This window comes from Oncorhynchus keta, chromosome 1 (genome assembly GCF_023373465.1).
Source record: "Oncorhynchus keta strain PuntledgeMale-10-30-2019 chromosome 1, Oket_V2, whole genome shotgun sequence".
Classification (NCBI taxonomy): domain Eukaryota; kingdom Metazoa; phylum Chordata; class Actinopteri; order Salmoniformes; family Salmonidae; genus Oncorhynchus; species Oncorhynchus keta.
Genome location: NC_068421.1, coordinates 79,285,645 through 79,301,563, shown reverse-complemented (window position 1 = coordinate 79,301,563; position 15,919 = coordinate 79,285,645). Strand labels below are relative to the sequence as shown.

Sequence of the window (15,919 nt, the reverse complement as noted above, 5' to 3'; positions counted from 1 at the left end):
CAGACAGCCCAGATGGGTCCGACAACACAACATAGCCAGTCAGGCAGACAGCCCAGATGGGTCCTACAACACAACATAGCCAGGCAGGCAGACAGTCCAGATGGTTCCTATAACACAACATAGCCAGTCAGGCAGACAGTCCAGATGGGTCCTACAACACAACATAGCCAGTCAGGCAGACAGCCCAGATGAGTCCTACAACACAACATAGCCAGTCAGGCAGACAGTCCAGATGGGTCCTACAACACAACATAGCCAGTCAGGCAGACAGCCCAGATGGGTCCTACAACACAACATAGCCAGTCAGGCAGACAGTCCAGATGGGTCCTACAACACAACATAGCCAGTCAGGCAGACAGCCCAGATGGGTCCTACAACACAACATAGCCAGTCAGGCAGACAGTTCCTACAACACAACATAGCCAGTCAGGCAGACAGTCCAGATGGGTCCAACAACACAACATAGCCAGTCAGGCAGACAGCCCAGATGGGTCCTACAACACAACATAGCCAGTCAAGCAGACAGTTCCTACAACACAACATAGCCAGTCAGGCAGACAGTCCAGATGGGTCCTACAACACAACATAGCCAGTCAGGCAGACAGCCCAGATGGGTCCTACAACACAACATAGCCAGTCAGGCAGACAGTTCCTACAACACAACATAGCCAGGCAGGCAGACAGTCCAGATGGTTCCTATAACACAACATAGCCAGTCAGGCAGACAGTCCAGATGGGTCCTACAACACAACATAGCCAGTCAGGCAGACAGCCCAGATGGGTCCTACAACACAACATAGCCAGTCAGGCAGACAGTTCCTACAACACAACATAGCCAGTCAGGCAGACAGCCCAGATGGGTCCTACAACACAACATAGCCAGTCAGGCAGACAGTTCCTACAACACAACATAGCCAGGCAGGCAGACAGCCCAGATGGGTCCTACAACACAACATAGCCAGTCAGGCAGACAGTTCCTACAACACAACATAGCCAGTCAGGCAGACAGTCCAGATGGTTCCTACAACACAACATAGCCAGTCAGGCAGACAGTCCAGATGGGTCCTACAACAAAACATAGCCAGTCAGGCAGACAGTCCAGATGGGTCCTACAACACAACATAGCCAGTCAGGCAGACAGTCCAGATGGGTCCTACAACACAACATAGCCAGTCATGCAGACAGTCCAGATGGGTCCTACAACACAACATAGCCAGTCAGGCAGACAGTCCAGATGGGTCCTACAACACAACATAGCCAGTCAGGCAGACAGTCCAGATGGGTCCTACAACAAAACATAGCCAGTCAGGCAGACAGTCCAGATGGGTCCTACAACACAACATAGCCAGTCAAGCAGACAGTTCCTACAACACAACATAGCCAGTCAGGCAGACAGTCCAGATGGGTCCTACAACACAACATAGCCAGTCAGGCAGACAGTCCAGATGGGTCCTACAACACAACATAGCCAGTCAGGCAGACAGTCCAGATGGGTCCTACAACACAACATAGCCAGTCAGGCAGACAGCCCAGATGGGTCCTACAACACAACATAGCCAGGCAGGCAGACAGTCAGTCCAGATGGTTCCTATAACACAACATAGCCAGTCAGGCAGACAGTCCAGATGGGTCCTACAACACAACATAGCCAGTCAAGCAGACAGTTCCTACAACACAACATAGCCAGTCAGGCAGACAGCCCAGATGGGTCCTACAACACAACATAGCCAGTCAGGCAGACAGTCCAGATGGGTCCAACAACACAACATAGCCAGTCAGGCAGACAGTCCAGATGGGTCCTACAACACAACATAGCCAGTCAGGCAGACAGTTCCTACAACACAACATAGCCAGTCAGGCAGACAGTTCCTACAACACAACATAGCCAGTCAGGCAGACAGTCTAGATGGGTCCAACAACACAACATAGCCAGTCAGGCAGACAGTTCCTACAACACAACATTGCCAGTCAGGCAGACAGCCCAGACAGGTCCTACAGCACAACATAGCCAGTCAGGCAGACAGCCCAGATGGGTCCTACAACACAACATAGCCAGTCAGGCAGACAGTCCAGATGGGTCCTACAACACAACATAGCCAGTCAGGCAGACAGCCCAGATGGGTCCTACAACACAACATAGCCAGGCAGGCAGACAGTCCAGATGGTTCCTATAACACAACATAGCCAGTCAGGCAGACAGTCCAGATGGGTCCTACAACACAACATAGCCAGTCAGGCAGACAGCCCAGATGGGTCCGACAACACAACATAGCCAGTCAGGCAGACAGTTCCTACAACACAACATAGCCAGTCAGGCAGACAGTCCAGATGGGTCCTACAACACAACATAGCCAGTCAGGCAGACAGCCCAGATGGGTCCTACAACACAACATAGCCAGTCAGGCAGACAGTCCAGATGGGTCCTACAACACAACATAGCCAGTCAGGCAGACAGCCCAGATGGGTCCTACAACACAACATAGCCAGTCAGGCAGACAGTTCCTACAACACAACATAGCCAGGCAGGCAGACAGTCCAGATGGTTCCTATAACACAACATAGCCAGTCAGGCAGACAGTCCAGATGGGTCCTACAACACAACATAGCCAGTCAGGCAGACAGCCCAGATGGGTCCTACAACACAACATAGCCAGTCAGGCAGACAGCCCAGATGGGTCCTACAACACAACATAGCCAGTCAGGCAGACAGTTCCTACAACACAACATAGCCAGTCAGGCAGACAGTCCAGATGGGTCCTACAACACAACATAGCCAGTCAGGCAGACAGCCCAGATGGGTCCTACAACACAACATAGCAAGTCAGGCAGACAGCCCAGATGGGTCCTACAACACAACATAGCCAGTCAGGCAGACAGGCCAGTCAGGCAGACAGCCCAGATGGGTCCTACAACACAACATAGCCAGTCAGGCAGACAGTTCCTACAACACAACATAGCCAGGCAGGCAGACAGTCCAGATGGTTCCTATAACACAACATAGCCAGTCAGGCAGACAGTCCAGATGGGTCCTACAACACAACATAGCCAGTCAGGCAGACAGCCCAGATGGGTCCTACAACACAACATAGCAAGTCAGGCAGACAGCCCAGATGGGTCCTACAACACAACATAGCCAGTCAGGCAGACAGTTCCTACAACACAACATAGCCAGTCAGGCAGACAGTCCAGATGGGTCCAACAACACAACATAGCCAGTCAGTCAGGCAGCAACAGCCCAGATGGGTCCTACAACACAACATAGCCAGTCAGGCAGACAGTTCCTACAACACAACATAGCCAGTCAGGCAGACAGCCCAGATGGGTCCTACAACACAACATAGCCAGTCAGGCAGACAGTTTCTACAACACAACATAGCCAGGCAGGCAGACAGCCCAGATGGGTCCTACAACACAACATAGCCAGTCAGGCAGACAGTCCAGATGGGTCCTACAACAAAACATAGCCAGTCAGGCAGACAGTCCAGATGGGTCCTACAACACAACATAGCCAGTCAGGCAGACAGTCCAGATGGGTCCTACAACACAACATAGCCAGTCATGCAGACAGTCCAGATGGCTCCTACAACACAACATAGCCAGTCAGGCAGACAGTCCAGATGGGTCCTACAACACAACATAGCCAGTCAGGCAGACAGTCCAGATGGGTCCTACAACAAAACATAGCCAGTCAGGCAGACAGTCCAGATGGGTCCTACAACACAACATAGCCAGTCAGGCAGACAGTCCAGATGGGTCCTACAACACAACATAGCCAGTCATGCAGACAGTCCAGATGGGTCCTACAACACAACATAGCCAGTCAGGCAGACAGTCCAGATGGGTCCTACAACACAACATAGCCAGTCAGGCAGACAGTCCAGATGGGTCCTACAACACAACATAGCCAGTCAGGCAGACAGTCCAGATGGGTCCTACAACACAACATAGCCAGTCAGGCAGACAGCCCAGATGGGTCCTACAACACAACATAGCCAGGCAGGCAGACAGTCCAGATGGTTCCTATAACACAACATAGCCAGTCAGGCAGACAGTCCAGATGGGTCCTAAAACACAACATAGCCAGTCAAGCAGACAGTTCCTACAACACAACATAGCCAGTCAGGCAGACAGTCCAGATGGTTCCTATAACACAACATAGCCAGTCAGGCAGACAGTCCAGATGGGTCCTACAACACAACATAGCCAGTCAGGCAGACAGCCCAGATGGGTCCTACAACACAACATAGCCAGTCAGGCAGACAGTCCAGATGGGTCCAACAACACAACATAGCCAGTCAGGCAGACAGCCCAGATGGGTCCTACAACACAACATAGCCAGTCAGGCAGACAGTTCCTACAACACAACATAGCCAGTCAGGCAGACAGTTCCTACAACACAACATAGCCAGTCAGGCAGACAGTCCAGATGGGTCCAACAACACAACATAGCCAGTCAGGCAGACAGCCCAGATGGGTCCTACAACACAACATAGCCAGTCAGGCAGACAGTTCCTACAACACAACAAGCCATAGCCAGTCAGGCAGACAGTCCAGATGGGTCCAACAACACAACATAGCCAGTCAGGCAGACAGCCCAGATGGGTCCTACAACACAACATAGCCAGTCAGGCAGACAGTACAACACAACAGATCAGGCAGGTTCCTACAACAAAACATAGCCAGTCAGGCAGACAGTCCAGATGGGTCCAACAACACAACATAGCCAGTCAGGCAGACAGCCCAGATGGGTCCTACAACACAACATAGCCAGTCAGGCAGACAGTTCCTACAACACAACAGCCATGGTTCCTACAACACAACATAGCCAGGCAGGCAGACAGCCCAGATGGGTCCTACAACACAACATAGCCAGTCAGGCAGACAGTTCCTACAACACAACATAGCCAGGCAGGCAGACAGCCCAGATGGGTCCTACAACACAACATAGCCAGTCAGGCAGACAGTTCCTACAACACAACATAGCCAGTCAGGCAGACAGTCCAGATGGTTCCTATAACACAACATAGCCAGTCAGGCAACACAACATAGCCAGTCAGGCAGACAGATGGGTCCTACAACACAACATAGCCAGTCAGGCAGACAGCCCAGATGGGTCCTACAACACAACATAGCCAGTCAGGCAGACAGTCCAGATGGGTCCAACAACACAACATAGCCAGTCAGGCAGACAGCCCAGATGGGTCCTACAACACAACATAGCCAGTCAGGCAGACAGTTCCTACAACACAACATAGCCAGTCAGGCAGACAGTTCCTACAACACAACATAGCCAGTCAGGCAGACAGTCCAGATGGGTCCAACAACACAACATAGCCAGTCAGGCAGACAGCCCAGATGGGTCCTACAACACAACATAGCCAGTCAGGCAGACAGTTCCTACAACACAACATAGCCAGTCAGGCAGACAGTTCCTACAACACAACATAGCCAGGCAGGCAGACAGTCCAGATGGGTCCAACAACACAACATAGCCAGTCAGGCAGACAGCCCAGATGGGTCCTACAACACAACATAGCCAGTCAGGCAGACAGTTCCTACAACACAACATAGCCAGTCAGGCAGACAGTTCCTACAACAAAACATAGCCAGTCAGGCAGACAGTCCAGATGGGTCCAACAACACAACATAGCCAGTCAGGCAGACAGCCCAGATGGGTCCTACAACACAACATAGCCAGTCAGGCAGACAGTTCCTACAACACAACATAGCCAGTCAGGCAGACAGTTCCTACAACACAACATAGCCAGGCAGGCAGACAGCCCAGATGGGTCCTACAACACAACATAGCCAGTCAGGCAGACAGTTCCTACAACACAACATAGCCAGGCAGGCAGACAGCCCAGATGGGTCCTACAACACAACATAGCCAGTCAGGCAGACAGTTCCTACAACACAACATAGCCAGTCAGGCAGACAGTCCAGATGGGTGCTACAACACAACATAGCCAGTCAGGCACAGTCCAGATGGTTCCGATAACACAACATAGCCAGTCAGGCAGACAGTCCAAATGGGTCCTACAACACAACATAGCCAGTCAGGCAGACAGACAGTTCCTACAACACAACATAGCCAGGCAGGCAGACAGTCCAGATGGTTCCGATAACACAACATAGCCAGTCAGGCAGACAGTCCAAATGGGTCCTACAACACAACATAGCCAGTCAGGCAGACAGTTCCTACAACACAACATAGCCAGTCAGGCAGACAGTCCAGATGGGTCCTACAACAAAACATAGCCAGTCAGGCAGACAGTCCAGATGGGTCCTACAACACAACATAGCCAGTCAGGCAGACAGTCCAGATGGGTCCTACAACACAACATAGCCAGTCAGGCAGACAGTCCAGATGGGTCCTACAACACAACATAGCCAGTCATGCAGACAGTCCAGATGGGTCCTACAACACAACATAGCCAGTCAGGCAGACAGTCCAGATGGGTCCTACAACACAACATAGCCAGTCAGGCAGACAGTCCAGATGGGTCCTACAACACAACATAGCCAGTCAGGCAGACAGTCCAGATGGGTCCTACAACACAACATAGCCAGTCAGGCAGACAGTCCAGATGGGTCCTACAACACAACATAGCCAGTCAGGCAGACAGTCCGGATGGGTCCTACAACACAACATAGCCAGTCAGGCAGACAGCCCAGATGGGTCCTACAACACAACATAGCCAGGCAGGCAGACAGTCCAGATGGTTCCTATAACACAACATAGCCAGTCAGGCAGACAGTCCAGATGGGTCCTACAACACAACATAGCCAGTCAAGCAGACAGTTCCTACAACACAACATAGCCAGTCAGGCAGACAGTCCAGATGGGTCCTACAACACAACATAGCCAGTCAGGCAGACAGCCCAGATGGGTCCTACAACACAACATAGCCAGTCAGGCAGACAGTTCCTACAACACAACATAGCCAGGCAGGCAGACAGTCCAGATGGTTCCTATAACACAATATAGCCAGTCAGGCAGACAGCCCAGGTGGGTCCGACAACACAACATAGCCAGTCAGGCAGACAGTCCAGATGGGTCCTACAACACAACATAGCCAGTCAGGCAGACAGACAGTTCCTACAACACAACATAGCCAGGCAGGCATACAGTCCAGATGGGTCCTACAACACAACATAGCCAGTCAGGCAGGCAGCCCAGATGGGTCCGACAACACAACATAGCCAGTCAGGCAGACAGCCCAGATGGGTCCTACAACACAACATAGCCAGTCAGGCAGACAGTTCCTACAACACAACATAGCCAGTCAGGCAGACAGTCCAGATGGGTGCTACAACACAACATAGCCAGTCAGGCAGACAGTCCAGATGGTTCCGATAACACAACATAGCCAGTCAGGCAGACAGTCCAGATGGGTCCTACAACACAACATAGCCAGTCAGGCAGACAGTTCCTACAACACAACATAGCCAGTCAGGCAGACAGTCCAGATGGATCCTACAACACAACATAGCCAGTCAGGCAGACAGTCCAGATGGTTCCTATAACACAACATAGCCAGTCAGGCAGACAGCCCAGATGGGTCCTACAACACAACATAGCCAGTCAGGCAGACAGTTCCTACAACACAACATAGCCAGTCAGGCAGACAGTCCAGATGGGTGCTACAACACAACATAGCCAGTCAGGCAGACAGTCCAGATGGTTCCGATAACACAACATAGCCAGTCAGGCAGACAGTCCAGATGGTTCCTATAACACAACATAGCCAGTCAGGCAGACAGCCCAGATGGGTCCTACAACACAACATAGCCAGTCAGGCAGACAGTTCCTACAACACAACATAGCCAGTCAGGCAGACAGTTCCTACAACACAACATAGCCAGTCAGGCAGACAGTCCAGATGGGTCCTACAACACAACATAGCCAGTCAGGCAGACAGTCCAGATGGGTCCTACAACACAACATAGCCAGTCAGGCAGACAGTCCAGATGGGTCCTACAACACAGACAGCAATCAGTCACTATAAGTCTTCTCTCTGTCCATCAACCAATAGGTCAGTTAAAACAATCAAAATCACTTGTATATTCTCTACCCATTCAAGAATCCATCCATCGATTGTGAACTGTGTGGCTCTTACCTGGACACGTCCACAACAGTGAGGCTCTCTGGAACAGGAAATACATCCAGCGCTCTCAGCTCTAGAAAAAAACAACACACCGTCAGTACAGTATATACAGGGAACTGCCAAAATAAAAGGAAATACGAGTAAATGAGGGATACAAAGTACATTGAAAGCAGGTACTTCCACACAGGTGTGGTTCCTGAGTTAATTAAGCAATTAACATCCCATCATGCTTAGAGTCATGTATTAAAATGCCCAGTAGCTCATTATTTTGGTTACCATGGCTAGAAGAGATCTCAGTGATTTTAAAAGAGGGGTCTCAAAAGAGCATAGGAGGTTAAAAGGGTGTGGGTGTGTGTCAGTCACCAGTGGGTGGGGTTATATCCTGTCTGTTTGGCCCTGTCCGGGGGTATCATCGGATGGGGCCACAGTGTCTCCTGAGCCCCCGTCTCAGCCTCCAGTATTTATGCTGCAGTAGTTTGTGTCTAGGGGCTAGGGTCAGTCTGTTATATCTGGAGTATTTCTCCTGTCTTATCCGGTGTCCTGAGTGAATTTAAGTATGCTCTCTCTAATTCTCTTTCTTTCTCTCTCTTGGAGGACCTGAGCCCTAGGACCATGCCTCAGGACTACCTGGCATGATGACTCCTTGCTGTCCCCAGTCCACCTGGCCGTGCTGCTGCTCCAGTTTCAACTGTTCTGCCTGCGGCTATGGAACCCTGTCCTGTTCACCGGACGTGCTACCTGTCCCAGACCTGTTGTTTTCAACTCTCTAGAGACAGCAGGAGCGGTAGAGATACTCTTAATGATCGGGCTATGAAAAGCCAACTCACATTTACTCCTGAGGTGCTGACTTGCTGCACCCTCGACAACTACTGTGATTATTATTATATGACAATGCTGGTAATTTATGAACATTTGAACATCTTGGCCATGTTCTGTTATAATCTCCACCCGGCACAGCCAGAAGAGTACTGGCCACCCCTCATAGCCTGGTTCCTCTCTAGGTTTCTTCCTAGGTTTTGGCCTTTCTAGGGAGTTTTTCCTAGCCACCGTGCTTCTACACCTGCATTGCTTGCTGTTTGGGGTTTTAAGCTGGGTTTCTGTACAGCACTTTGAGATATCAGCTGATGTAAGGGCTATATAAAACACCAAATTATGGAATTTATCATGGAAGAATGGTGTCGTATCCCTCCAATAGAGTTCCAGACACTTGCAGAATATATGCCAAGGCCCATTGAAGCCGTTCTGGCTCGTGGTGGTCCAACACCCTATCAAGACACTATATTGGTGTTGACTTTATTTTGTCAGTAACCTGTATGTGTGTATGCGTCTCTACATTCTCTGCAATGTGGACAATTACTATAACAAGTGTCCATGTTTGTGAGTGTATGTGTACCGTTTTGTGCTGTGTGCAGGCCCTTGAGTGCTAGGCCGCTGACTCGAAGGAGTGTGAGTGTGTTTCTGTCACAGCGTAGGAGCTCCAGCCTGGATAGGGTCCTGACGTCAAGCTCCTCCAACCCAGCATCCCGCACATCTAACTGGGCCACGTGGCTCAGCAGGCCAGCCTCCCCAACCACCACCCTCTGGAGCCTGTTCAACCTACAACACAGAGTGAGGAAGAGAGAGAAAGGGGGTTAGAGAATGGAGAGTGATCATTTAATGGGATTGTTTTTTCAAAACAGACATTTCCCCCCAATTTTTAATGTATATCTGAGTTGATATTGAGTTGCACTCCCTTCTGTCCCGAGAACAGCCTCAATTCGTCGGGGCATGGACTCTATAAGGTGTCAAAAGTGTTCCACACGGATGCTGGCCCATGTTGACTCCAATGCTTTACACAGTAGTGTCACATTAGCTGGATGTCCTTTGGGTGGTGGACCATTCTTGAATCACATGGGAAACTGTTGAATGTGAAAAACCCAGCAGTGTTGCAGTTCTTGACACACTCAAACTGGTGCGCCTGGCAGCCAATACCATACCCCGTTCAAAGGCACTGAAATATTTTATCTTTCCCATTCACCCTCTGAATGGCACACATACACAATCCATGTCTCAACTGTCTGAAGGCTTAAAAATTATTCTTCAACCAGTCTCCTCCCCTTCATCTACACTGATTGAAGTGGATTTAACAAGTGAAAATCAATAAAAGATCATAGATTTCACCTGGATTCACCTGGTCAGTCTGTCACAGAAAGAGCAGGTGTTCCTAATTTTTTGTATACTCACTGTAGCTACAGTATTCTTATTACAAGTGGCGACCAGCCATTCAGGGCAGGTGGGGCAGAGCTTTATTAATTTATTAACTCAGTATATTTTTGTTTGCAAACTGATATGCAACACGTATTAATGACAAACATACAAAACAGGCATATATTTTGTGTGCCTGTTTTGCATTTTATTTTGGCATTTAATACATGTCGCACATCAGTTTGCAAACAATGTAAATAAAAATGTACTTAGTTAATAAAGACGCATACAAACATGGTCTCTTTTTTTGTTTTTCTTGAGTAAGGCGGCTCCAAAATGCAGGTGTTTCAGCCTAGCTTAGTGCTTTGTGTGGTGGAGGGGCAGCCAGAGGATAATACAGAAGTTGGTCATCTTAGACAGTTGCACTGTGATTGGCTCAGTGTTCTGTCACTCATGGGGACACTATGTCACCGCAAAATCTACAGGGAGAGCTAGAAAGTTCAAGCCCCCTTGGGTGCTGCCATAGATTTACATCAGAAGTGCCCATTCAAGAAGGCTCTAGGTCATTGGCCACAAATAAAATGACATCAAATCACATTATATCTACTGTAGCTTTGATTGGACTGATCATCATATTTTCTCAATCTTAGCTAGCAAGCAGTCATCTTCATGAAGCACGTCAATCTACTGGCAAATCCTTTTCAATCCTTGTCATATGAAGAAAATTAGCCATTGGACAAACATTACACAACAAGTTGGAAATAACAAATTCAACAATGAGAGGTTTGGAAGAAATCAATGGCTAACTGCAAGCGTTGCAAAGCAATCACTATTTTGCTTCCCCTCCTATTCGGTGGAGTGGGTGTGTGGTCCAAGTCTGGGTTTAAGGGTCTCTTTTCTTTGCTTAAAATTATAAACCTTCACACACAAAACCATGGGCCAAAAAAGGTTGAATATATTGGCCATGCTGTCAATCCAACATGACTTCTGCCACGTTCAAAACAACTGGAAACTCAGAAATCTCAGACTTTATTGAGTTCAAGAAAACTGGGAACCTAGAAAAAAACGAGCTCCAGTTGTCTTGAAATCACCGTAAATCCAGGGAATGACAGACTTGGATGACAAAGTTTCATGACAAAATTTCCCCACAAGAACGACCACCGAGCCACCTTCCTGTTCAAGTGAGCACAGCACAACCGAGTCCAAATATGTATTGTATGCCACTGCATAAATTACGCAATATGCCAGGGAGATATGTACACTGTAGCTAAGAAAGTAAAACTATGTGTATGTTGTGTTGTAAGTGGTTAGAAGCCCATGTGCCTCACTCTAAAAATTTGGTCCCTTTCCCCCTCATAACTTAGCCTACTGTTCTGACTTGTTGGTGCACATGTAGCCTATAGTCTGTTTTAGAGAAATGTCATCAAACATTGAGCTTTCACTGTCCGCTTATATGCCCCCTTCATTTATCATATGGTTCTGACTTAGTGTACAGGGAGAATACTGTAAGAACGGACCATGTTCTGAATTCTGTCGCTGTACATTTCAAAAGTGCTGAACAAAAGTGCTGAACAAATACTTCGGAAAGTATTCAGACCCCTTGACATGTTCCACATTGTTACGTTACAGCTTTATTCTAAAATGGATTCAATTGTTTTTTCCCCCATCTATCTACACACACCCCATAATGACAAAGCAAAAACACACGTAGAAACTGTTGCAAATGTATACATTTTTTTTCTACAAAAATCTGAAATATCACATTTGCATAAGTATTCAGACCCTTTACTCAGTACTTTGAAGCACCTTTGACAGCAATTACAGCATCAAGTCTTCTTGGGTATGACACTACAAGCTTGGCACACCTGAATTTGAGGAGTCTCTGCCATTTTTCTATACAGATCCTCTCAAGCTCTATCAGGTTGGATGGGGAGCGTCGCTGAACAGCTATTTTCAGGTCTCGCCAGAGATCTTTGATTGGGTTCAAGTCCAGGCTCTGGCTGGGCCACTCAAGGACATTCAGAGACGTGTCCCGAAGCCACACCTGCGTTGTCTTGGCTGTGTGCTTAGGGTGGTGTCCTGTTGGAAGGTGAACCTTTGCCTTAGTCTGAGGTCCTGAATGCTCTGAAGCAGGTTCTTGGTCACCTCCATGACCAAGACCCTTCTCCCCCGATTGCGCAGTTTTACCAGGCGGCCAGCTCTAGGAAGAGTCTTGGTGGTTATAAACTTCTTCCATTTAAGAATGATGGAGGCCACTGTGTTCTTGTGGACCTTCAATGCAGCAGAAATGTTTTGGTTCCCTTCCCCAGATCTGTACCTCGACACAATCCTGTCTCTGAGCTCTACAGACAATTCCTTCGACCTCACGGCTTAGTTTTTGCTCTGAAATGCACTGCCCACTGTGGGACCTTCTATAGACAGGCATGTGCCTTTCCAAATCATGTCCAATCAACTGAATTTAACACAGGTGGACTCCAATCAAGTTGTAGAAACATCTCAAGGATGATCAATGGAAACAGGATGCACTTGAGCTCAATTTCGAGTCTCATAGCAAAGGGTCTAAATACTTATGTAAATAAGTATTTTTTTTAATAAATGTGCATAAAATTTTAAAAAAATCAGTTTTCGCTGTGTCATTATGGGGTATTGTGTGTGTAGATTTTTAAAATCCATTTTAGAATAAGGCTGTAATGTAAAAAAATGTGGACAAAGTCAAGGTGTCTGAATACTTTTCCGAAGGCACTGTATATTGACTTCATCAGTCTTAGCTCACGCATTAATGTCTTAATCGAAATTTTGGATTGCCTCTTATCCGGTCATCATTCCCTTATCCTCTACGGGATCGGTATCCCTAAACCGGGACCGTTGTTGCTAACGTACGCTAATGTGACCAGAATGACGTAAGCAGCAGTCAACTTTCCAGGACATAGACATGTCTTAAATGGGCAGAAAGCGTAAATTCTTGTTAATCTAACTGCACTCCAATTTACAGTAGCTATTACAGTGAACAAATGCCATGCTATACATTCAACTCTGAAGGTAAATAATGTCCTGCTCCTGAATGTCTACGTGACTGACCATTGTTTGGTTTTGTCCTGTTCCTGAATGTTTACATGAATGACCATTGTTTGGTGTTGTCCTGTTCCTGAATGTTTACGTGACTGACCATTGTTTGGTTTTGTCCTGTTCCTGAATGTTTACATGAATGACCATTGTTTGGTTTTGTCCTGTTCCTGAATGTTTACGTGACTGACCATTGATTGTTTGGTTTTGTCCTGTTCCTGAATGTTTACGTGACTGACCATTGTTTGGTTTTGTCCTGTTCCTGAATGTTTACATGACTGACCATTGTTTGGTTTTGTCCTGCTCCTGAATGTTTACATGACTGACCATTGTTTGGTTTTGTCCTGTTCCTGAATGTTTACGTGACTGACCATTGTTTGGTGTTGTCCTGTTCCTGAATGTTTACGTGACTGACCATTGTTTGGTTTTGTCCTGCTCCTGAATGTCTACGTGACTGACCATTGTTTGGTTTTGTCCTGCTCCTGAATGTCTAAATGACTGACCATTGTTTGGTTTTGTCCTGTTCCTGAATGTCTACGTGACTGACCATTGTTTGGTTTTGTCCTGTTCCTGAATGTCTAAATGACTGACCATTGTATGGTTCTGTCCTGCTCCTGAATGTCTACGTGACTGACCATTGTTTGGTTTTGTCCTGTTCCTGAATGTCTACGTGACTGACCATTGTTTGGTTTTGTCCTGCTCCTGAATGTTTACGTGACTGACCATTGTTTGGTTTTGTCCTGTTCCTGAATGTTTACGTGACTGACCATTATTTGGTTTTGACCTGCTCCTGAATGTCTACGTGACTGACCATTGTTTGGTTTTGTCCTGTTCCTGAATGTCTACGTGACTGACCATTGTTTGGTTTTGTCCTGTTCCTGAATGTCTACGTGACTGACCATTGTTTGGTTTTGACCTGATCCTGAATGTCTACGTGACTGACCATTGTTTGGTTTTGTCCTGTTCCTGAATGTCTACGTGACTGACCATTGTTTGGTTTTGTCCTGTTCCTGAATGTTTACGTGACTGACCATTGTTTGGTTTTGTCCTGTTCCTGAATGTCTACGTGACTGACCATTGTTTGGTTTTGTCCTGTTCCTGAATGTTTACATGACTGACCATTGTTTGGTTTTGTCCTGTTCCTGAATGTTTACGTGACTGACCATTGTTTGGTGTTGTCCTGTTCCTGAATGTCTAAATGACTGACCATTGTTTGGTTTTGTCCTGTTCCTGAATGTCTACGTGACTGACCATTGTTTGGTTTTGTCCTGTTCCTGAATGTTTACATGACTGACCATTGTTTGGTGTTGTCCTGTTCCTGAATGTTTACATGACTGACCATTGTTTGGTTTTGTCCTGTTCCTGAATGTCTACGTGACTGACCATTGTTTGGTGTTGTCCTGTTCCTGAATGTTTACATGACTGACCATTGTTTGGTTTTGTCATGTTCTTGAATGTCTACGTGACTGACCATTGTTTGGTTTTGTCCTGTTCCTGAATGTCTACGTGACTGACCATTGTCTGGTTTTGTCCTGTTCCTGAATATTTACATGACTGACCATTGTATGGTTTTGTCCTGTTCCTGAATGTTTACGTGACTGACCATCGTTTGGTTTTGTCCTGTTCCTGAATGTCTACGTGACTGACCATTGTTTGGTGTTGTCCTGTTCCTGAATGTTTACATGACTGACCATTGTTTGGTTTTGTCCTGTTCTTGAATGTCTACGTGACTGACCATTGTTTGGTTTTGTCCTGTTCCTGAATGTCTACGTGACTGACCATTGTTTGGTTTTGTCCTGCTCCTGAATGTCTACGTGACTGACCATTGTTTGGTTTTGTCCTGTTCCTGAATGTTTACATGACAGACCATTGTATGGTTTTGTCCTGTTCCTGAATGTTTACGTGACTGACCATCGTTTGGTTTTGTCCTGTTCCTGAATGTCTACGTGACTGACCATTGTTTGGTTTTGTCCTGTTCCTGAATGTTTACATGACTGACCATTGTATGGTTTTGTCCTGTTCCTGAATGTTTACGTGACTGACCATTGTTTGGTGTTGTCCTGTTCCTGAATGTTTACGTGACTGACCATTGTTTGGTTTTGTCCTGTTCCTGAATATCTACGTGACTGACCATTGTTTGGTTTTGTCCTGTTCCTGAATGTTTACGTGACTGACCATTGTTTGGTTTTGTCCTGCTCCTGAATGTCTACGTGACTGACCATTGTTTGGTTTTGTCCTGTTCCTGAATGTTTACGTGACTGACCATCGTTTGGTTTTGTCCTGTTCCTGAATGTCTACGTGACTGACCATTGTTTGGTGTTGTCCTGTTCCTGAATGTTTACATGACTGACCATTGTTTGGTTTTGTCCTGTTCTTGAATGTCTACGTGACTGACCATTGTTTGGTTTTGTCCTGTTCTTGAATGTTTACGTGACTGACCATTGTTTGGTTTTGTCCTGTCCCTGAATGTCTACGTGACTGACCATTGTTTGGTTTTGTCCTGTTCCTGAATGTTTACGTGACTGACCATTGTCCTGTTCCTGAATGTTTACGTGATGGTTTTG

At 47.2% G+C, this 15,919-nt stretch overlaps 1 protein-coding gene across 1 annotated transcript in view; it reads right to left on the bottom strand.

Moving 5' to 3' along the window:
- LOC118372763 (PH domain leucine-rich repeat protein phosphatase 1-like) overlaps window positions 1-15,919 on the bottom strand; it is an 85,279-nt gene that overhangs the window by 12,274 nt on the left and 57,086 nt on the right. The window contains exons 7-8 of the mRNA XM_052461590.1: window positions 9,502-9,704; window positions 8,121-8,181 (exon numbers count right to left, since the gene is read on the bottom strand). Coding sequence (XP_052317550.1) covers window positions 8,121-8,181; window positions 9,502-9,704 — 264 coding nt within the window. The remainder of the gene's footprint in view (window positions 1-8,120; window positions 8,182-9,501; window positions 9,705-15,919) is intronic.